Source organism: Platalea leucorodia (assembly GCF_965183815.1).
Source record: "Platalea leucorodia genome assembly, chromosome: 2".
Taxonomy (NCBI): Eukaryota; Metazoa; Chordata; class Aves; order Pelecaniformes; family Threskiornithidae; genus Platalea; species Platalea leucorodia.
The window spans coordinates 106,102,546-106,126,290 of record NC_138824.1 but is presented as its reverse complement, the minus strand read 5'-3'; the positions used below and the strand labels follow the sequence as shown (position 1 = coordinate 106,126,290).

General features: G+C 34.3%; 1 protein-coding gene across 2 annotated transcripts in view; it reads left to right on the top strand.

Annotated features, from left to right (window-relative positions):
- Window positions 1–23,745, top strand: part of NCAM2 (neural cell adhesion molecule 2) — a gene marked incomplete at both ends in the record, with an annotated part of 315,199 nt that overhangs the window by 212,826 nt on the left and 78,628 nt on the right. For both annotated transcript variants that reach the window (XM_082333672.1, XM_082333671.1), the window contains one exon: window positions 10,347–10,497. In XM_082333672.1, coding sequence (XP_082189798.1) covers window positions 10,347–10,497 — 151 coding nt within the window. The remainder of the gene's footprint in view (window positions 1–10,346; window positions 10,498–23,745) is intronic.

Sequence of the window (23,745 nt, the reverse complement as noted above, 5' to 3'; positions counted from 1 at the left end):
TGCAATCTCTGCTTTCTAACTTGTTTCAAACTCTAGTAGCAGCACATTTTTCCATAATAGTTTCTACCCAATTTGACTGATATGTTCAGCATAGTCTTTTATTTATATCTGTACATATAAATAAATTTAGAAATGGAAATAGAGAAACTCTATTGGGTGATACCAATTAAATAAAATAACTTGAAAACAAATATTTCTATGCCCTTTCAGATATGTTCAGGTTAGCTCATTTTCTCCATTTTGCTTGCTACTGTAATAATTCCCTGTTGTTTCTTCAGTTGCAAAAAGCCCTACAGAATTATCCGAGTTTGTGAGCAAAGACTTTTTGCACTGTAAGATCTGGATCTTTGTCCTCCTGCAGACAATTCCCCTGCTCCTCATCACTCAAGTTATGCATTTCTGGCTTTTTGTGCCTTTCCTTCCCCTAAGGAAGCCTTGTTGCTTATATATCCCCCTGCAGGGCTCCACCTCATCCCAGTTTCCAGACAGACTTCCTATCTGCTGTCTAGCCATAGTCATTTTAATAAAATATACATCACCTTTACAGAAAACTGGAAAGGATCCCAAGCTGCATACAACTACTGAACAAACCAGTAAGAGAAACTTAAATCGTGATCCTTTTTTTTTCCTCCCCCCCCTCAAAGAAAGCACAAGTTGTGCTGCTTTGTGTGGGCTGTTCTGCATACCTTCACCACATCAGTTATTCCTGCAACTAAAGCTAAACTATGTCATGTTTGAATCTGAATTCTGTGACAATGAAATGAATGTTTATACAAATGCATTAAGCTCAGTTGGAGATTCTTGGAGCAGTTGTTATTTTAAGGGTTATTTTATATTCTTGCAGAAGAGTTTTGTGAGCAAGAGGGACATACAACCCATATTTATCCAAGAACTTGTTATCAGTCCAACTAATGTTTTATCAGTTTAAACAAAATAAAACAAACAATTACTCAGTCCAATTACAATAATATGAACACTTTAATCCAAGTTATCTAAGTAATACAGGGAAAAAACCCTAACCTTACAGTTAAAATTGTTATACGAAAGCTCCCTAGTTTTCTTTTCATTGTTATAGTCACCCATCCAGTATTCCCCTGAGACCTGAGGTTGAGAAGAGTTGACAATTCATCAGCATCCTAAATTCTCCTCCAGGGGAAATACAAATGACTTAACCTCCCACGCCAGTGCCTTGAAAAGAAACCTAACCAAAGTCATGCTTGCTTCCCTGCCTTGGGTCAACTTGAAGTTATTTTTGTTCATTTTGTACTGCAGTCAGCTTACATGCTCTGTCTTCATGGGTTTCCAGCTGCAGGTTGGGGTTTTTTTTTGTTTGTTTGTGGGTTTTTTTGTTTTTTGGTTTTTGGTTTTTTTACTGTTTTCACCTGTTAGTTACAGAACTGCCTCCTCCAGTTCCAATTAAGACAAACAGCTAATGTTTGTTAGTTAGTTAGACCTTTGCCATACATGGTACTTAGCACAGAGCTAAGTGGAAACAAATTTGAGTAGTTACCTGATGACGAGGGACTTGCAATCATAAAGCAAACTGAAATCACCTCAGACCAAGGCAACGGCTGGCAAGTCCCAAGACCTTGCATTGCTGGAACAGTGCAGAGCCGTTACTAGTAATAGGAGAATCATACTTACTGGGCTACAATCCCTGCCTGAAGGAAAGCTGGAATCCTAGTGCTTGATGTTTCCTTGTTCTTTCACAGTTTTGTAACTCATTCTGTATGGACAGTTCAGTGTAGTACAGTGGTATAGTTTCACCATACTAGTGACCATACGAGTCACCATAACTGTAGTTTCACCATACTTCATCTACAGCTGAAGTAATATGTACTTCAGATTTTAACTGACCTAAACAGAAACAGAACCAGGTTGAAGTTGCTAGTCAGAATAACTATACTTGTTGCTACTGATGCTGTATGTATTTAATAGCGATTATTCTTGTTTAGATGCACAGAGATTGAGTAATCACTGAAGAATAAATTCTGGCAAATCACAGTTAATATTTTAAGTCTGAGCAGTCCTAGATCCCATACTGATACATGTTTAGATCCCTGTGTTTATGCTAGAGTCTTCCCTTACTCATCCTTTGCAGGAAGACCTTGTGACTCCAAATTGCACTGAAGTTACAAATGCTTCACAACCATTTTCAAGATTTACAAAGTTGAGGTATAATCATCTGTGTCTCATTCTCATTTATCCAAAGAATCAATTTACAATAAGATTTGATTGTCTAAAGTAAGACGTAATTGTATAGTAAAAACATTATTTTTAGTGGCTGTTTTATGTGAGGTCTGTACTGAATAAGAACGCTGTACTTAATGGTCTTATTCCTGAGAATTTTGCTGGTCTGACTCCATCTGAGTCACCCATGTTAATGGTATCATAGCAATGTTGGAGTAGATTCAGATCAGCAAATTCTTAGGAATAAAACCATTAAATACAGTATTTGTGAATGAATCAGAATGTCTAATTACAAAGTACATATGTAATTATTACAGTTGTAATATTTCCATTATAAACACTTGTTTGTGGTTGTAATTGTTATTCTTTATGGCCAACGCTAATGCTTGTTTTCCTCTACAAGCTTTTTTCATGTGATGCTAATATTTTTGCCATTAATAACCATCAACTATTTCTTCCTTGTGATTTGCATCTTCAACGGAAGTATTCTTGTATTGCTGATCATCATGTTTTCTCTCTTTATTATTTTTCTTTTATACTCTTCTGTGAGTAAAAAACAGTCAAAGTAGTTCAGTTTTCAGTCTCATGTCTTAGTAAGTGGTTTTGGTGTATTGGATATCCCATGCCATCTTATTACGTAACAACATAAGTTTGAAAGAAATGCCAGCATGAAGCAATCAAATATCAGTTCATAATTTATAAAAGTTATATGAAGCTTTCAAGAATACATTTTCCTGAGACTGTACATGCTGTTAACAACCTGCATAGAACCCGCTACTATTTCCAATCTGATTTTTTTAAAAGTAACCGATACGCCTTCAGATGAACAGAAAATCAAAACAACAATATTTTTTTCTTCAAGATTAGTTTTTTGTGACTTCCCTGGTATTACACTTTAGATCTACAAACAATAGGTTCTTCAATAATTTATTCCTTGTGGAATAACAAATTCCTAACAAATTCAAGAATTTGCAGCATGCTGACATATATATTTAATGAGCTGCAGTTCTAAAAGAATCACAAGGTCTCCTGTAAAAATCACTGAAGTCCAAGACACTGCTGTAGCATTATTCTGATTCACTGGACATAAAGGCATATGCACGTAGCAATACTCTGGAATTTTCTGCTGTCTCCAACAGGTGCATGGATAGAATACATTTACCTGAAGAGAATGGGAAATATTGTGAATATACCATCCATAATCCAGAAGGGAGCTTCCATCAGCTTCTACACGATGATGGCTGTTGTGACTAACAGCCCTTTCTCATCATCAAAGGTAGATTTTCAGACTAGGAATTGCTGGTCACTTACATTTAATAGACTTCTGGAATTTTATCATCATTTAGTATCAGCATGTCAGGTTGCAGAAGTTCTTATCTTTCATGCTGCTTCAAGGAACAGTTTCATGAGCAATTATGATCTGCTTAAATCTCGCATATAAGAAACGTCAGCCTGAAGTATGTGATTTGAAGTTTTCCTCTCATGTGGATATCAACAAAACCCAAATCAGAAAGCTTCCTAAAAAAATTGTTATTCATGAAATTCCAAATATGATTCTGTTAATCAGTATTTTTTTTCTCCTTGAAAATTCAGTGAGGCATACTCAGAATATGACCAAGACAACATAACGAGTTGGCAGTTTTTGACAATTTGATCTGAAGAAGGAAAAGCTAGGCATAAAATTAAAACAGGATCTTTTCCCCCCCCCCCTCATTCCCCTTCCCCTTCCCCCATATGAGGATCTTCTACCATGTACGTCTGCAGCAGCTCCTTTGGAGGAACTTGAAAAAGTCCTGCAGTTTTTACTCAAGTTATATGTTCTCACAATGGCTGTTCTTGAGTATGTTGCACCGTGTTTTACAAAAGAAACAACATTTTCAATTCTAAGCCACTGTTTCTTCGTCTTTTCTGTTGTTAACACATGCAATGCATGTCCAAAATAGCACTAAAGTACACAAGGTGTCAGAAGACGTAATTTGGTAAATACGTGACAGGCAAACCTGACCTGCAGTGGTGTAACTATGGACAGTAATGGCACTTTGATCACAAATAAGCTTTAAATGTTAGAAGAAAAACAAATAAAGGTATTTCAACTTGTCTAGATTTTAAACGTAGGGATTTTTTGCTTGCAGTCTTGCACTTGGACTTCAAGGGATGAAGGAGTATTTTATCAGCCAAACAGTAAACTCTGTAGGAGGGACGATAATCAACACAAAGTGACAGCTGCTCTAACCATCCAAGTAATATTATCAAAACCCAGCTACAAACGAGTCACCAATTTCTACATCTGTTCTCACCTTCCACTCTTGCTTTCAGAAAACTCAAAATGCACGTTTTGGCAGCCATACAACTTCATCTCATTTGGTGCTACAGTTCCTCAGTGGGAGTTGGAGAAATGGTTGATAAATCAAACTGAACCACTAATCGCACCATCCACGTCTCCCCAAGTACAGCTTTCTACATATGAAAAAGAATGACAATTTCTAAGCATCATAATCAGCTAATTCTCGCCTTCTGAGAAATTACACTTTTTGAACTACAATGGCAATGGAATTCTGCAAATTGAACACTCAATGGTACCTGAACAAGTTATTCTGTCCCAGAAGCTGTTCTTGTCTTTTTGTGGATGTTGTACTCTCATCACATCCTTATTCTCTCTAGCAATCATACCCTGAAAACTGCATACCTCCTCTGCATGTGGAACCCTTGAAATACGCTGTTATCATCATTCTGGTACTGCCTTGGTAGCTCTGGAACATGGTTTTGAAGCTGTGCATCAACCAGTTAGATCAGCATCAGCTGGTCAGGATTTTGGGAATATTCACGTGTGCAGCTACAAATCATATGAGAGGTTTGGGAAGCAAAAGCATGACAGAAAAAGTCAGGTAGTAGAATACATATATAGCATGACAAGGATTTTATCAAAATAAAACATACATATTTACTTTTACAGAATCTGTAGAATTAATCTCAAGTGATGAGATACCTCCCATTGTGTGATTATTGTAGCATTCATTTGGGTTAAGCTACATATTCTGAGTAAGAATATTGCAAGCGCAGGAAGTTTTCACGCTTTGGTGTGGTTTTTATTTTGGATTTTTTGTTGGGGTTTTTTTTGGTTTGGTTTGGTTTGGTTTTTTTTCCAGAAGACACTTTTTGACACTTCAGAATTGCCATTGTAGATAATTTTACTTGGAGACCTATATGGAAAAGTTTTGTTTTCTTTGACAATGACAGAGAACTAGACTGCTATCAGTATTCAAAACAAAAGGTGTTTTTCTGTGAAATGTTAAATTCTTAATTTAGGAAATGTGTTTTTCATGTGGATAAAGTAACGAAGTCAGCTGTACCTGAGCTGTGCCTATCAAAGTCTCTGCTGAAGATCTGTCACTTGTGTTTTAGCTTTATGCTGGTGATGAGGTTGTGGGGGGAAAAAAACCACCACCGAAACCGCCCAAGCCCCACCTTTATTTATGAATTCTATGACATTCTCTGATTAACATTAATGATGAAAAATATTTTGATTTCTTAAGATTCTATTATGATTTCCAAAATGCTATAAAAAGGTAACTTCTGAAGACCTTGTCTGTCTTTACCGTTTTCAGGACACACAATGGTCTGTTTATTAAAATTATTCTTCTGATGTCTTAGAGTATAAGCGCCTTTTGACATACTTGATCATTGATCTTTCTAAAGAAATATGTACAGCTGTATGGAACTGTGTTGACCACATATGTTTTCAGACCTCACTGATTATTCATGCTCCATGGTGATGGTGAGTAATTCAGTGAATGAGCAGAAATCATGAGTATTGAACCACAAAGATTGTTCTGATTGTCTAGGCTTTTGTTTTGTCTATTTTTTATACTCTTTTTTAATACTAAGAAATAAAGGCACATGTACTTATTCAATCTAGCAGAAAACACCATAGTACATATTTTACATCTCTCCCACTATGACATTTGAAAAGAAAAAAAAATATTCCAATTAAGGAGGTGTCCATTATTATTTCAGGCAGACTTGAGAGTTACTGGCGTTACTAATTTATAGAGATTATGTCTGTATTTTGATTTGTCATAAGTGGCAGCTCCAATGCTTTTTTTCCTGGTCGGGATTTCTGAGGACTACTGGGCAGGTGCAGTGTACTTCATGTTCCCATGTGTATTGCCTCTTCCTCTTCCTATTTTGGTGTGTTACGGTGCCAGACATGGTGCTAACATGTGCTCTCCATATTTAGTGCAGGAGGGAAATAAGCCTCAGAAAGATTTTACCAAGGGTTATAAGGTCCTGGTGGTCACAGACCCCAAGGTTAAGGCTGCCCCTGTTTGATATTGTGTATTTGCTGTTCAAAGTTAAATAAGACAACTCATGTTATGAATCAGTATGAATGCAGTCTTCTGCTTTGTTGGTATATTCTGGTTTTGATAACGCCCTTTACAAGAATGGGAAAATATATCTAGCGTGGTTTCATTTTTTGCTTCAGGCTAACACTGCATATTAAATTTTTGTTCCAGCTTCTTCATTGCTCTTTGCCATAGTCAACTTCTGTGTCTCTGCTGTGTTCCTAATGTTCGTTCCTAGCTGTGCTTCAGCATGACTGCACTGTTCTTGTACTTTTTATGTCATAATATGTCCTTGACTTATTTACCCAGATCTCCATTAACGTGACTTATACCATAGAACAATATAATACAGCCACACTACTATTTTTTAAGTCCTTGTGAAAATTCATCATACTATCCAGCATTTTTCATTTGCATGAGTTAATCTCCAGCATATTCTGGGAATCCTCTGTAGACATAGGCAATGGCTTCAAAATATTTTCTTTTATTTATGTATGTATGTATTTATTTATGGAATTTTCTTGGTCTGTATTTGCACTCTTGTTTTCTTTCATGTATTTCTGTGTTCAGGAATGTCAGCCAAACAGTATATTTTTAATCAGGTATTGCATCACATTTGCAGAAAAAATAATGAAATTATACACATCCATCTGCAGAATGTAACCAGGGAACAGGACTTCTTAAACTGTTCATGAAGAAGCCACAGGACAAAAAGCATTCTGAGCAATGCGGCAGAAAACATCTTATTATATATTTTACATTACCTTATAAGCAATTTCAAAGAGACTATTGTAATCACTTTCAGACAACTCTGAAAAAGTAGAAATTAACTTTAGTAAATATGTATTTTTATGATCATTTGGGCCAAATTTTCTTGCCTACAATTGTTATGTGTTTTATTTGGTTTTGTGGACTTTTCTTAACCTAGTAGATCCTTCTCAAAATGTCATGTATTTGATGGTGAGTATAGACAATGTGGCCATGCAAAAATCTCCATGCAAAAAAGTATTTATTAGGTTGGTTTTTGCCCTAACTATAAACCTAAGATATATTATGTCATCCATATTTGAATAAAATATTTGTTTCTCGTACATGAGAACGTAGGAAAGTTATTTTGAGTACAGAACAAATGTGTACATATCGAAGTAATTTTTTCCAGCAGTATTAGAAAATAATTAGATAAACTAAAAACAAGATTGAGAAGTTACTGTAAAAGCTCTTTATTTTTAAGGATCTTTGTGCTTATTTTCATTACCCTTTTTTTTTAAACATCAATTAGCACTCATATCTGTGCTTTGGAATGTATGGAATTAATCATAGTGAAATATATAGTGAATTATATGGTGAATTATAATATTTGGGATTACTACTGGACTGATAAAATTTTCCTTTGTTATCAAATTCAAAATAGTACTGGTAAATTTTATACTTCTGTAAAAACACCTTCAGTGACTTTAGTAAGGATTATAAATAATTTAACTCTTTTTACAGGAATCCTGTTGACAATACTGCCCAGAAGGTACAACTAGTATATGCTTGTTTTTCAGAGAGTGAAGAATTACCATTTGAAATATATATTTTTAATTCAAACTTTTTTCTCTTTTTTCATATATGCTTCTAATAACCAGTTACTAGAAACAGAAAATTGAGCTAGCTGAATAATCTCTGAGCTAATTCAGAAAATCACGGTGAAAGAACTTCCGTGAATGTCTCGTTACAGCTATAGGTCAATATAATTTCACAGAAAGCCACTTTCTATTGTGCAAGGAAAAGGTACTAAGAAAAAATTTGGCTCCTCATTGTAGGTTTGTGACATACAATAAGGAAGGGCAAAGAGAATATTTTTCTCAAAACACCTGTTTTCTACTGCTACTGTCTATTGTATAGAGCTACCTTAAGGCTTTAGGAGGGCAGCTTTGAATGAATCACTAATACAGTATTTAGTACTGTATCTGTGATTCATAGTCACAGGTTGTTTCAGCATATGGCTTCTCACAGTTTCAGATATGACTTCTTAGGGAAATATTTGTAATCAAGGTAAAATCAGAAATAAAATTGCTGAAGTGTATATACAGTTTAGGTAGGAATATTATAGATTTACTATTGTATTACATACTTGGTGTTTTAAAAAAACAGCAAATAATCTGTAGGTAAATAATACTGTTATTAACTATGTCATACAAAGTACTTGTAATTCATATATCTATCTCAGAAATTAGAAAACTATTTAATGTTTTGTTTTAAAGAAATTGCATTTTAATTATCCTAAGAAATCCCTCCAAAAAACATGACCTTCAGTACTGTAGCATGTTTACTAGTAACTTCATAACTTTTCTCTTTCCTTTTTTTAAAGGTGTAATGAAAACAGAATTTTCAGCATTAGACATGACATAAGAGATAACTAAGTGGTCTTAGTTACTAATTTTTACCAATCCAGAGGGTTTCAGGTTTGCTGTTGCATTAGAATTCCATAACTTTAATTTATGTACCTATGCTGTGAGGTTTTCACAAAAAACAAAATTCAGTGTTCTTGGATTCTGATGTGGGATAAGAATACTTTTCTTTCCATAGAAATTATGATATACAGAATGCTTTATTTGACTGCTTTATGACAAATATTTTAAGATCTAAATTGTGTGCGTTTTTCCTGTATTCAGTGAAGAAACAATTGTACAGAGTTAAAAGCTCAGTCACTTAAATATCAGCTGCTACTTGGTGAGTAGTGTAAAAAGCAGTAAACTGGAGTGTATGTATTTATTGGATTGGACATTAAAGTACATTTCAAGTTTAAATGTGATACAGTGAAGTAGTTACTGGTTTTCCCTCCCTTTTCCACCTTCCCCAGTAATTAAGGTAGGTAAATACCAGTATTTTTTCATCATCTTCTTTTTTCCTCAAATGAAAAAAGTGAAACAAAGAAGTAAAGCAAATTTCCCAAAGCTACAAAACAAGTAAAGAGCAGAAGCAGATAAAAATTAACTTCTTTTTCCTCAGGTATACTACTCCATGAAGGTTGAAGTGTCAAGCAGTAGATTTTTTTTAATTGTTTTATTTAGTCTTCCCTAATAGTTTATACTCTTGAAATTCAAATAATTTTGGGGGAGGGGATGGGGAGGTGTTATAGATAAGGATTTTTATGAGGTTGCTAAAAATAAAATTTATGTTCTAGAAAATCAGAAGCCAGCATTCATTTTTCTCCCTTACCTTTTTCCATGCAATGATATGGAAATGATATCTGGAAATGATATCCAGAAATCCTAGTTGCATTATGGATCATGTTTTTTAACAATCATGAGCTTGTGACAAGAAAATGTGAATAATGAAAATAAATCTAAGACTGGATTTGTGTTTTGATCATTGTTGGCGGGGGGTATTTCTATTCAGTTTCACAGTTACATTTTTAAGGACGAGAGAGATAATGCTAACTGTAATCTAAGATACTATGATTTTACATGTATGCATTTTCATTAACTGCAGCATCATAACAAAATGAGTGAGATCATAAACAGGTTTTGAGTATGCAGTTCACTATTCCAGTCATAAGTGGATACATTTTGTGGTTTACCGTGACAATGTTCCTTTAAGCATGTACTTATTCCCTTGATTATAGTGCCTAGAAACAGAACATCTTTTTCTATATTTTTTTAAATTTATTTGACAAATTTAGAAGTTGCTTAGCTGTCAGTAATAACTTCACCATAGGTGAAGAGATGCTTTCAGTCATACTTATCAATGGTGTTTAATATATAAAACATACATAAATATACATATATATATGTAAAACCTTTCTTTTTCCTGAATCAATGTAAACAGAGCCCAGATGGCCGTATAGAAGTCAAAGGGCAGCATGGAAAATCGTCACTGCATATTAAAGATGTGAAGTTGTCAGATTCAGGGAGATATGACTGTGAAGCTGCAAGTAGAATTGGTGGGCACCAAAAGAGCATGTACCTTGATATTGAATGTAAGTTCTAATATTTTGTTTTCTCTTTTAAATTTGTTTTAAACGAAAAAAAAGTACATTCTTAATGGAAGGTCAGTTTTTCCTGGTAATTCATGTTTAAACTTGCATAATTTAAATATGTCCTTCTGTAGTTAGTGGTACTGAATTCTGTGGAGGAATCCTGTCTTTTCTGAAGTTGACAAGACCCTTGTCGGTGATTTAAGCTGGACAGGATTTAATCTGAGATTATATTCCAGTGGCATTACCCACTTACTTAAAGCTAAGCTTAATAACTTCAAATCTTCGGGCTAGTGGACACTGCTGTGGGTGAAAAGTATTCAGTGGGATAATGTAAGGATTGATTTGAGCAACAGCTCAGTCTTGAGCTTAACCTTCTAAAAGTCAACAGAGTCTTCTGTTTTTTTCCTAGTTCTCTTTTTCACTAATCCCCAACAAGTCTCTAGCCCTTCTTATAAACCCTTCTGGAGTTCACAAGTTTGTGACAATCTCTTTTAGACAGGCTGCTTTATGGATAGACTGCTTTATTCAAAGCTCTTGAATTTTATCCAGGAGAAAAGGAGATTATTTTTGAAGAGTGTGATGCTATAGAAGCCAATTAGAAGATATAAACTTGAAATATACAAAAATTCATTGGAAAAACGTCTCTTCAAACTGTTCTTCAAATTCATGAAGCAAAGGTCTTCAAAAAATGTAAACAAAAAGTCTTTCTTTTATATTTCATCATTGTTCTATTTCGCTAGAGATTTTCTAGATACATTAGTTCTATATTTGCAATATAGCTTCAGTGAGCCTGTTTGAGATTGAGACTCTGAATGGAAAAAGTCTTTCCAGTGGGAAGACAGAAGTTGGAATAGGATCTATGACACAGAAAGATAAGTAACAGTTGCAGACTATCAGCTGAGTAATTTCCTGAGGAGTTCTGAAAGTGACTTCAGTATACAGTTGCATTTTCAATCTCTTTGGCAGGCAAGCAATGCGTTATGACATAGAAAATAAATCTGAAAGGAAAATTGGAAATGGTCAAAGTTGTAACTGTATGTTAGGAATGGAGAGATTTGCTAACCCAGAAGACCTAAGAAATAAATAAAGTCTTTATTAATAGCTTTAACATAGCTACTCTTAAATAATAGACATGTGAAGGGATTTGACACTTTGCAAAATATTATTATTCTTTTGGGAACATATTAATTTACTGTATTTATTTCTTTAATGAGTGCACTGGTGCACTGATAATTATTTTTTTTATACGTGTGTATATATATACACACATATATATAAAGGAAAAAGAATTTACTAGCTAAAAATACAAGTTCAGTGAAGTTCCTGTAAAATTTCTGTAAAATCCTATCCTACTTTACACATAGTGATATGAAATATATTGTTTGATTAAGGTTATGTAGCCATTATGCTTTGAAATTAAATATTAATACCTTTTGTATTCAGAAGAGAGATAAAGGATGCACCATATTTTATGAAACATGGGCAATTGAAATTTAAGAGTTTATTAGCAGCACAGAATTCATACTAAAGGGCATAACAAAATCTCCAGATTGATACATTATTACAGTCTAAGACACCTTTCAGGGTGAAAGTTGTAGAACAGATGCTAAGAATTTAAAAGTAACATATTCTCATTATGATATGGCAGACTTAGTTTTGAATATGTGTGGGAACAATCAAATATAGTGTACAAGAAAATGGAATAGCATATTGTTTTAAGTCTGAATTTGTGTCTTGGTAGACACTACAAATACGTTCTTTTGTGAAGCAGGTGTCATAGTTATCCTTCATTCCAGTTATTTCACTTTGTAAGTTGCAGGCTAGAGACTTTCAGCAAAAGGTACAGTTCGAAAACTAAAGAATTAATTTGTATTCTCATAGCAAAATGGGAAAATGGGGAATTGTTATGAGATTCTGTGAAGTTGGTATTGAATAAATTATTTGACTCTTGTATTATTTTCCAAGTGATATTTTTTCAGCATCTGAAATGTAATTACAGAAGTTGCTATCAGGGGCTTTTACTTTTTTTTTTCCCGAATATTGATTTACCAAATCGTATACAACTCTTCAAACTATTTTAATTTTCACTTCAATTATTTTGGTTTTGTTGTCATCAAAACCACTTTTGAGAACTTTTTCAGGTATGGCTGGCTCTTTGCATAATCACTACTGAGCCATTTTAGCAGAATTTTTATTATTTTTAATAATATTCTAGTTTAAAGCTCAGTATCTATTTTAAAGTTGAAATATAAATAAATAAGCAAGACTTAATTGTTTATATTGTTCCATAGTTCCTAGATAGGACTAAGCAATGCACGTATGCTGTTCTGTAAGTTAATAACAAAACTACAGCAGTTTTCTTCATATGTTTTAATACATTTGACAGTTTGTGTAGTCAGGAGAGGAGCGTGCTCCCATCACATCGTTAAATGTCAGTGCAGTTAAGCAGGCCTAATGGAGACACAGAGTTCTCTGGCGTCACTGTCACATCCTTTTACTTACTGACCCCTATCAGAGACTTTAACTGACAGTATGATTGCACAGAGTTTCTGTACTTTATCCTTGTTCTCTTGCTGGGGTTGCTCTTGATGATAAGAGCAGTTCTCCAAGACAGGAAGAGATTATCAGGTTTGATACCATTTGGGCACAGTTAACTCTGCCTTTTATCTGAAGTAAACGCTAGACATACATGAATTGTAGGGAACCCAGCGACATTTATACGGATTTCTTCCTACAAAGTAATCTTTGTATTGAGTTATGTTTAGTTTTCCTTATATTAAGTATGAAATATAAATAAAAATGATGTGAAAAAGAAAGATACCGTTATAAATATTATTTACTAATGGATTTCATTATCTGCAAAATTTGATTACACATATGAAGCCTAGTATGTATTGGATGATGATGATGATGGTAATAATAATAATAATAATAATAATAATAATAATAATAATAATAATAATAATAGAAGTAACTGACTGAAAAGTTCCTGTGTGATGCCATATATGATGTATAGTAGGTACTGAGTATTAAGATGTGTCCATAGTGATGATCTATATATTTATCATAGATAGAGAAATAGGTATTTCTTTTTTTAATAAAAACCGTGATAGAAATAGAAAATAGATAAAGCAGGAGATACTCTAAGATGAGATTTTCGGAAGGGCCTGAGGAAGTTAAATGTACAAATCCCAGTGAATTACAACTTGATTTGTATATATAATACTATCAGGTGCCTTTCAAAGTTACAGTTTTCCTATGCAGATGTTTACATTTCTATATCATATTTTTTGTCTTTTTAGCTGAGACATAATTATTCTGAAAAATATATGCTAGGCATATAAAGAAATCTTAAAAAGCACGATACAGCCTCACTAAAAACAGAAAAATTCTGATGAAAGAACACATTTCTTGAGTTCCACAAATTATTCACTGCAATGGTTAGCCTTAGAGAATGAAAAATCATAATTTTGACATGTCCGATATGCTGGATTGTCTTTCTTCATAGTATTATTCTTAGTTAGGAAGCACTGATGGCATTACTAAGTTGGAAAGGATTTAAACAAGCCAGTAATGATCAGCAGTCTGTGATCCTTAAAAGTGGTTCTCTATTTGCCCTTAAAGTTTTCCTTTCATTGTGTTCACACAGACATTAACACAGTCCAGGAGTATTCACAGCACTTAATTGTGTACTCCTAGGTGCATTCATTGTGTAAGATGCTGGTCTCTTTGATTGCTCTGTATCACCAAGTGCAAATGCCTTCAGAGAATACTCCTGTTACTGGAGAAAATGTGTTAAGCCATATTCTTTGGAGAAGTCTATGTTTTTCCATGTACTACCCAGGAAGCATCCTAACTTACAGTCTTTTGTAGCTGCAATGTCACCAGTTTTCACATCACTCTATTTCAGTTAAAACTCCCAAGTTTCAATATTCATACTGCAGTTATTAGATATAGATGGTCAAAAAAATGCCTACTTCCTCACTGTACACAAAGAGTAGTGTTTTAGGATATAATCAACTATCATAAACATATTGCATTCAGTAATATGATACATTTTTGTATGAGATCAGCCACATGAGTGGTTGACAAATATGATTTCTTAGACAATTTCTAAAGAAAACCATTTAAATAATTTAAAGAGTATTCTAAAAATGAGAAGTTTTTCTTACTACTGGTTTTCATCCAAACCTGAATTTTGTAGTTATATTCCTTATTAGTTAAGTACGAACATTCAGTAGTACCAAAAAACATTGTGTAGCATGTGCAACACAGTCTTCACCTGTCAAGAAACCTGTGCAGTATTTATTTTACTACTGTATTGCTTATCAGAAGCAGTCTTTTTCCTTTTTTTTTCCTTCCACAATTTGAAATCAACCTTATTACTGTTACAGTATTGAACTTTATTTCCTGGGTTGATTAGTCTTTTAGGCTTTTCACTTTGTTCTATGTAAGTTAGCTGTATTGCACTGTGGTTAATGCAGATGCTTTGGATTCATGCTATATAATTTTATATCTTTGCAAAAATATATAGCATTACTTAAAAGCAAGTTGAACAAGTTGAGCTACAAATTCTATTTACCTTCAAAGAAGCAAGGCTTTGAATAGTGAAAATAATACTACTGTGTGCAGGATGTCACAAATATTGTGACAGATGTCACAAATGTTTCAGCTACCTACTGCTGTCATAAATTATATAATAAATGCAGACAGTTTATACTTTGGATTCGGTTCCTGTTAGATCCATGTATCAACATCCCCTCACTACTCACAGAATCACAGAATAGTTTAGTTTGGAAGGGATGGCCTCTTGTCCTGTCACTGGACACTACTGAAAAGAGTCTGGCTCTGTCTTCTTTACACCCTCCCTTCAGCTATTAATCATGGGGCCCAGCCCTATCTTGTTATCACAACCAGAAGACAAAACTGATAAACACAATCATATGACCTAAGAAAGAGACAAATGACAGGAAAAGCAATCAAGAGAAACAAAAAGTTGAAATATTCTGGAAAATTTTGTATCTTCTCTATTAAAATACTATTGGCTTTAGTTACATTTCTTCCTGTGAAATCTATAGCTTAAATGAGAAAGCAAAGATGGAAAAGGTTAATCTTTAGCTTCATGAAATACATGTCATAATTTTGACGTGACTTAGGAGCTCATGAATGTCACTTGCAATATTTAAAGTTTTCCTTCTTTGACTACCTTGTGCACTTGCATAGAAGCGAATTTGGTATGTCATTGCAATGACTTAAAGGGGATAAGAATGTTGAATTCTGAGCAAAAGATGAGGTTTAGCACACAAAATCACTTCGCAAAAAACATTTCACCAAAACTCCCTGTACTGAAGCAGAGATGAATGCACCTTTGTAGTCTTCTTCTGATGTTGCAACAATAAATGTGACAAAGTGGCTAAAATTATACTTTATTCATCTGTGTAGTAAATCTACTTATTCTTTAGCCCAAAGGGGTGCAATCAAGGTTTAGAACAGAAATTCCATCTTAAAAACTTTTGCCCTAGGTATGTCAATGACTTGTTAAAATCCGATATTCATGTTAGGAATTTCTCTAAATTTTTACTTAATAGAGCTCTATACTGCATATTTTTGTTGACCTTGCAATGAGCCTGATGTCATTTTAAGGAGATTTTTAATAACATGTTGGCTATTTTTCTTTTAATAGAAAAATACAATTTTGAATGAATATTTGAATAAAATATAAATAAAATATTTTAGGTTTTATTCTGTTTCTCTTCTAATAATTTACTCATTTTATTAATAGGTATATATACTTCAGCATCTTTTCTTACTGACATAATTTTTCGCATATGCAGTTGTAAAAAGTAAAGGGAAAAAAAAAAAGCAAGAAAGAGTTTTCTGTTGCTTCCCTGAAGATCATTCTACTTCATAAGTTGGTCTTACAGGCTAAAAATATTAAATGTTTACATTGATAATTAATGCATAAATTTTAATCTGGTTTTCATATTTGCAAAATTTAAGAGTTTTGCAAGTCATTTCATACTATGTTAAGTGTAATTTATATTATACAATGATGACCTGTGAATGAAAAAAAGGCAACATGGCCTTTGTCCATCTCCGTACCTCCAAGATAAGTCCAGCAGAGCAGAAGCAACACATCTGAGAATTATGAAGAAAATGATCAGGTGGTATGATAAGTGCGATGTTGAAACCTTGAAACTTGAGCAAAACAAAATATCTTAAATGGAGATTTGTAACCCCAATATTTTCTTTCTCAGTTAACTTCTGTTAACTGCAGAATACTTGGCATTACTTGAAGTTGGTATCTTTAAATAGTCTTCAGTTATGTCAGAGCACCCTGAAGCCACTAGGGTAGCACATACTTGAAAGAGAGACTCCAGTATTGTTTACAGTAAACCTGAGGCATGTAGCTTTGGTTGCAATATCTGAGGCCAGGTCCCTCTGCACCACAGAGCCTGCCTCTGAGCTGCTGTTGCTGCACACACTGGGAGCAGCATAGGGCTAAAGTAAAGAGGGAAATGCCAGCTGAGTTTGAGCACATTGTACTGGAGGTCTGAGGGATTTTAGGTATAGGTTTAGGAGGACCACATGTTGGAAATGGAGTTGGATATACTGGGTAATTTCAGCAATGCTGGTTGGATTTTTAGCATGTTCCCTAATATTTCTTAGAGATTTTTTTATTGTTTTCTGGACAGGACTGTGTGTAAAAATTAAGTAAAGAGATAATGAGGCTGAGAGTCCCTGTTCCATACAGGAACAACAATTATGATTTGGGAATATAGGAGATAGATAGATAGATAGATAGATAGATAGATAGATAGATAGATAGATATTAGGGAATGGATGGAAGATGTCAATAGGAGGCATGTTGTGGAGGTAAGGATGACAGGTAGGAAAATATGGAAGGTAAAGATCTGAAGCTGGATTTTGTTCTGAAAATGAGACAAGTAGGATAGGAAGAGAGGTGGGGGTTAGGATCCTGGTTTGAGAAGGGCATTGCAGTTTTTCACTTTTGGCTATAATAAAATTATGTGATCAAATATATGATGTTAGAAGTCTGGCCATCCTAAATTATTCCAGTAATTCTGTCCTGGAATACATGTAACAATTGAAATTTTGATACAAACTGCTGCCATCCAAAAAATAATGTGTCAGTAATTGGCAACACCTGATCATTTTATAACTAACATAAAATTACTGCTAGTGAGAGAGATCTATAGGGGGAGTCTTCCTGTTCTAGTTCTGATGGCCAGTGATCTTAGTGATTTACTGACATAAAAAATGACTGATAGATAAATGTGGACAGTTTCTTTTAAACATCACTATTGACATACTTAGCTTATTTTACCTAGATATGATTTCTTTTTAATTTCTTCTCCTATTTTAGACAGGTTTAGATAATTTTAGGCAGGTTTATCCATTCACAACAGATATTTCTATGAAACTAAAATTTCTTGGGTTTTTTGTTTGTTTTGTTTTGTGTTTTGTTTTTTTTTTTAAAGTGATCAACCAAATACAATTCCTTAATGTCAAGTGGAATTCAAAGAAAAATATATACATTGAATTTCTGTGACTCTGGCAGCACCAAGCACCAAAAGTATGCATTCGTTGCCCACTGTTTGTTAAGGTTGAAGGTGCCATTATCAACAACATACTTTGCACCTAGCAGAAAGATACCTTATCTTTGTGATAACTATTTTTTTTTTTTATGTTTATGGAAATGGAGAAATTACTGTGGTGTTTGGATATTAAAAATAATATCATAGTCAAGGTTATCAGGGACTAGTATTGCATAAACTGTATAATTAGTAGATAGTCTGTCATACTATTGAACATCAGTGGTTTATTGTAGTGCATTTTGAGAGAAACCAAGAGAATGGGGCGGGGGAAAGGAAACATTACTGAGAGTGGTGTTTCCTGTCACTTGCTGTGAAAGAAACATATACCTCTGCAAAACTGCTGATCTCAAACTTTCGAAATGATGAGCTGGATTCTGAAAAAAACCCTCTGGTTTTAGCTAATAATCATGGCAATTTAAAACCTAGTATATGGTAAGTTTCATTTGCTTTTCTATGTGGAAACTTCACATGCAGATCTTGCACGTTTTTCCTTGCAGCCACATGATCATGATAGTAGCAGTAAAACTGTAAAAGTTAGTAACCTGGAGGCTCCGTAGTTCCAGTCTTCCTTTTAAGGATGATTCGATATTAAAATCTAATCACCTGGCCTCATTTGTTAAGTCTTTCTAATGTTATTTCTTGTTACAAGGAATATGTGACAGTTATTGTACCTGTCTGGGGAGGTAGTTCCACTTTATCTCCAAGGAAAAGCTGTTCATTCCAAAATGCTAACTATTGTGAAACAGGTATGTGGGAGAAAATACAAGAGAAAGATAGAAGGCTGTTAACCAAACTGTGGCAGAGTTACAAATAATTAAGGTACTTTTACAAGATGGTTAGCAAGTAAAGTACTAGGTTTGCTAGAAGATGTAGATTATTAAAATCCTTGATTATGGGACACTTAGTCTAGTATTAACCATCTAAGAGAGAGGCTTCCAATAATATACTACACGAAATGTCCCAGCATCTTAGACCTGACAATCTGTCATATATTTTCATTGTATGATACAGGAAAACAAATTATTTGAGCAACAAGTAGCTGAAAGTTTGAAAACCTATGTTCTTAAATTAAGAAGTGCAAATCTGATTCTGTACACTAGTTTGCTATTATAGCTGTCTGGACACGTGCTGAATCAGGTAATTTGCCATATCTGGTTTTGTGTATAATGCTGAACATACACCAGAGCTGGATCTTTGAAGTCATTAATTGAATTACCTTCTGGATGAGACAGATGATGTATTAGTCTGTTCTTGAATCACTGTTCTCAGACATTATACCTAATAAGGATATCAAAATGCTAAAGACAGTTTTCAGGTCAGAGTTTGCTTCTCTTGCATAGTCGTCTTATGCATGTTTTCCAGAACCACTTCTCCTAATTGGAGTGCTGACCTGTCAGTTTCTTTCTTGTTTGGGAAAATGAACACCTTGAGTTTAGCTAATGCGGGTGCCATAATATTAACTATTCTAAAATGCCATTCTAAAGTTATATTTGCTTATAGAATCTCACTCTCATAGAATAGGTTTGTTTAATTTTGTACCTTTGTGATATAGTCTTTGTTCCTTCTAGGCATATTTTTTCATTTGCATTGCCTCATCTCTCAAAAATAATACTCCATCTTTTACCATCTGAGCTTATAACAGTATTTATGAACTTTGTCATATCCTGGGCTGCATAAAAAGAAGCATGGCCAGCAGGTTGAGGGAGGTGATTCTGCCCCTCTACTCCACTCTGGTGAGACCCCACCTGGAGTGCTGGGTCCAGCTCCGGAGTCCTCAGCACAGGAAAGACATGGACCTGTCAGAGCGGGTCCAGAGGAGGGCCACAAAAATGGTCAGAGGGCTGGAGCACTTCTCCTATGAAGAAGGACTGAGAGTGTTGGGGTGGTTCAGCCTGGAGAAGAGAAGGCTCCAGGGAGACCTTATTGCAGCCTTCCAGTACCTGAAGGGGACCTACAAGAAAGCTGGAGATGGACTTTTTACAAGGGCACATAGTGATAGGACAAGGGGTAACGGCTATAAACTGAAAGAGGGTAGATTTAGATTAGATATAAGGAAGAAATTTTTTACAATGAGGATGGTGAAACACTGGAACACATTGCCCAGAGAGGTGGTAGATGCCCCATCCCTGGAAACATTCAAGATCAGGTTGGACCGGGCTCTGGGCAACCTGATCTAGTGGAAGATGGCCCTGCCCATTGCAGGGGGGCTGAACTAGGTGATCTTTAAATGTTCCTTCCAACCCAAACCATTCTATGATTCTATGATTTATTGTGTGCCTATACTAACTAATATGAACAGTAGCTTTTGTATTTTTCTGCAGTTTTTTTCTTTTTTCAGTAGAGCGCCACAAGGTTCAGTTATACTAAATTTCACCAGGGTTGCTTCTTTTAAAAATGAAGTGTATTCAAGCTCCTAGTTCTGTATTTAGCAATTTAGAAGTCCAGTATGTTGTCTTAAATGGTAGTACTTTATGCACAAAAGCTTAAAAAGAACTGTTCATTTACACCATGTATCTGTTTTTTTCTCAGGCGTAAATTAATCCTGAGTTACACAGAAGCTAAGCAGAGCATATTTTTATTTTGTAATGGTTTTAACTTTCTCACTGATCTGCATGGAAGCTTTTCTTCTTTTTATACAGTACATATATTGAATTTAAGTATCCTTAACATATGTTAACATATGAGAAGGTCCACCCTCTCATTTCTACTTCATTTTTAGTTGATAGAATTTCTTGATAAATGTTCTGTTTATTAACTTAATTTGTTTCTTAGTTATTCTAGAAAACTGGAGGGATCAGATTTTGTAGACATATAAAATAGTCAACCTTATGTTTTCAAAGCCTTGGCTTTAAGGTTTGTTATTTTTTCATGCTCTATTTTATATTAAACATATTGTGTGTTTCTGTTTGATAAATACTAATTCTGTAACCATTTAAGCATAATATACTGCAGTTAGTGAAGAGCATACAAGAAAAACCAAGATATCTTTATAAACCAGTTATTCCCTTCCAACTTATTTTTTTATTTTATAAGAAATTTAAAATATCTTTTATTTGTACTGAAAAAAATTATTTCCAGAGTTACTTCTTTGTATGAAACATCAAAATTAAAAATCCATCTGACTTAAGACAATTTGTCTGAATCAAGCCATTGGCACAGTCATCCCGTGTCCTCTTCTTTTTGCTATATTGGAGCTTTCGACTGCTGGGAAAGTGTCTGCAAAGCCTTTTTACTCAGACTTTGTGAGAGGGAAAATGTGAAGCTCTTTGTTTAGGAATGCCTTACATTTGGGAGTTGATGATTTTGATATATATCTTTATTTGATGGACTTTTAGTTCTATTTGTGTTTTATGACGTTAAAACTGTCTGTTAGTATCTGTAGTGATGTATAGGTGATAGTCCATAACTCACCTATTCTTTTAAAATATAAATAAACAGATACTGTAGGCATCCAAAATCTACCTTTAGAAGAGAGAGCAGTCTGAATGGAAAGTCCCTATTCTCCTAAATGCTTGTACCTGCAGTACAGAAATGTACACTACTTTTTCACTTGTAAGACTTTTTAAATAGGATATGAGTTTCGCACGTGTATTTAAATCAACAGAGAGCATCTAACCGCATGATATTACCTAGGAAGGAAAGTTAGTCAGGTTCAGACAGAACATCTTTCTATCTTCCACATTGATGCCAGAGTTCATTAATTGAGTGAACTTATTCTCAGAAATTGTGCACTGGAAGACAGTGCTTACCTAAAATTTGTCGTGAAATAACCACATTTTGTGCCTCATGAACACTCTGATGAGATTTCTGATCCATGTGTTGAACACATTAGATGCAAAAACTGTCTGCCAGGCAGAAGTCAGTTTGTTCAGTTTTCCTTCAAGTGGCTCCCACCACTAACTTCATTTCCAGAGGAGAAGCCAAGGCTCTGACTCGGTATTCTGATATTCCTGACCATACTTAACAATAAAACAGGGATATGCAGTTTGCTTTTTTCTTCACAGAGCTCCACTAGTGTGAGGTGTCACATCCTTAAGACTCTTTGATAGTCCATTTTTTCATTAAGATGTTTAGATGATGAAATATGTGGGTTTTTAAGGTCTATGAAAATCAAGGAGCACTAGAATTACTTACTAAAACATTTGGAAAAGATAGATGACCTCCTGTATCTGGTAAATAAATTCATAGGAAGACATACTGTACTTGTTTGGATGAAACCACTTGCTTTCCTACAAAAATAAGGACTGAATAGTTATTTAAAAAAATGCTGCTGGCATTGGGCAATGTAGCAGCCTTGACCTGTGCTTTAAAACTTCTACTGATAACAGTTCTTTTTGGTCAAAGCCTGTATGCATGCATGCAGCAGCAGCATAATGTCACCAAAAAGTTATGCTTTTTGACAAAGGCAAACACAGAAAGAAGATGAAAACGTGCACTTCAGAAACAAGGAAGTAGTTTTAAACCATTCCTGAAGCTAAATTTTACTTAGTTAAATGTGCTCAGTTTGGGTCTCTGATAGACCTATTAGCAATTTTCTAGCCTAAAGTTAAACTTTTTATGAGAAGACTAGAATAGAATTTCCAGAGACACATCTAGAAACATTTAGGAGCTATTTATCAAAATAAAAATATATACATATATATTTTAAATATTAAAAAGAGATACCATGACACCAGCTATAATTCATAATTCTCTTTTGGAATTAAAGTGCTAGAGAGTTTCCTTGACTTCCAGTAATATAAAGAATATTTTCTTAATACTCTTAAAATATGATAAGAGTGGGATTAAAATAAAAAAAAAATTGATAGACAAAAAATATGATTTACCCAAGACATAAGTAGAAGAGCAGGGAAAATGCTACTCCCTCTCATTTTCTAGACACCATTAAACTGTTCCTGCTATCCAGGGAAACAGGGAATAGAACAGGTAATTCTTGTCACTACTGGCATTGTGATCTGAAAATCATAGTCAGTTTGCAAACCAGCAATTTCCTCTGTATGAGACTCAGTGTTTGGCTGTATGCTTAACGTAGCCATTTATAGGCAGGTTTGTAAGGAAGACACACATCTTTTTGCTTGATGATTTCATAAGGTACTGGTATAAAGATTATCCTAAATAGTGTGCTGATACACATGATATTTTTTCTGAAGTAGGTAGAATACGTTGTAACATTTTAGGTATTCTTTTATTATTTTTTTTCTTCTAGGTTTATTCATACAACTAAACATCTCTCTTTAGAAAGTTTTCATAAAGTATAAGTTAGTTCCAGTGAGAAATGTGTGAAGCTGTTACACATCTATGAAGATTTGGAGAGTGAATGTAATTTTTCCATAGCAAAAGAAGACACTGTAAAATCAGCAAATGAACAGATTATATATATAAATTTCATAGGTTACCTTCCTTTGTCATACAAGGATCTGGCTGAAGGGTTTCTCATCCTCGGGAAGAAATGTTCTTTGTCATTTCTGAGATAACATCTTTCAAGGGCCTGATGTTGCCTAATGCTAAGTGTAATTACCAGGTTCTTTCTTCCTGAGAATTTCAGCTGAAACAGTTTCAGGAGAGCAGAAAGCTACCAAAATAAAGGCTCAAGAAACTCAAGGTTGAATACTGATATTTTCATGGTCTG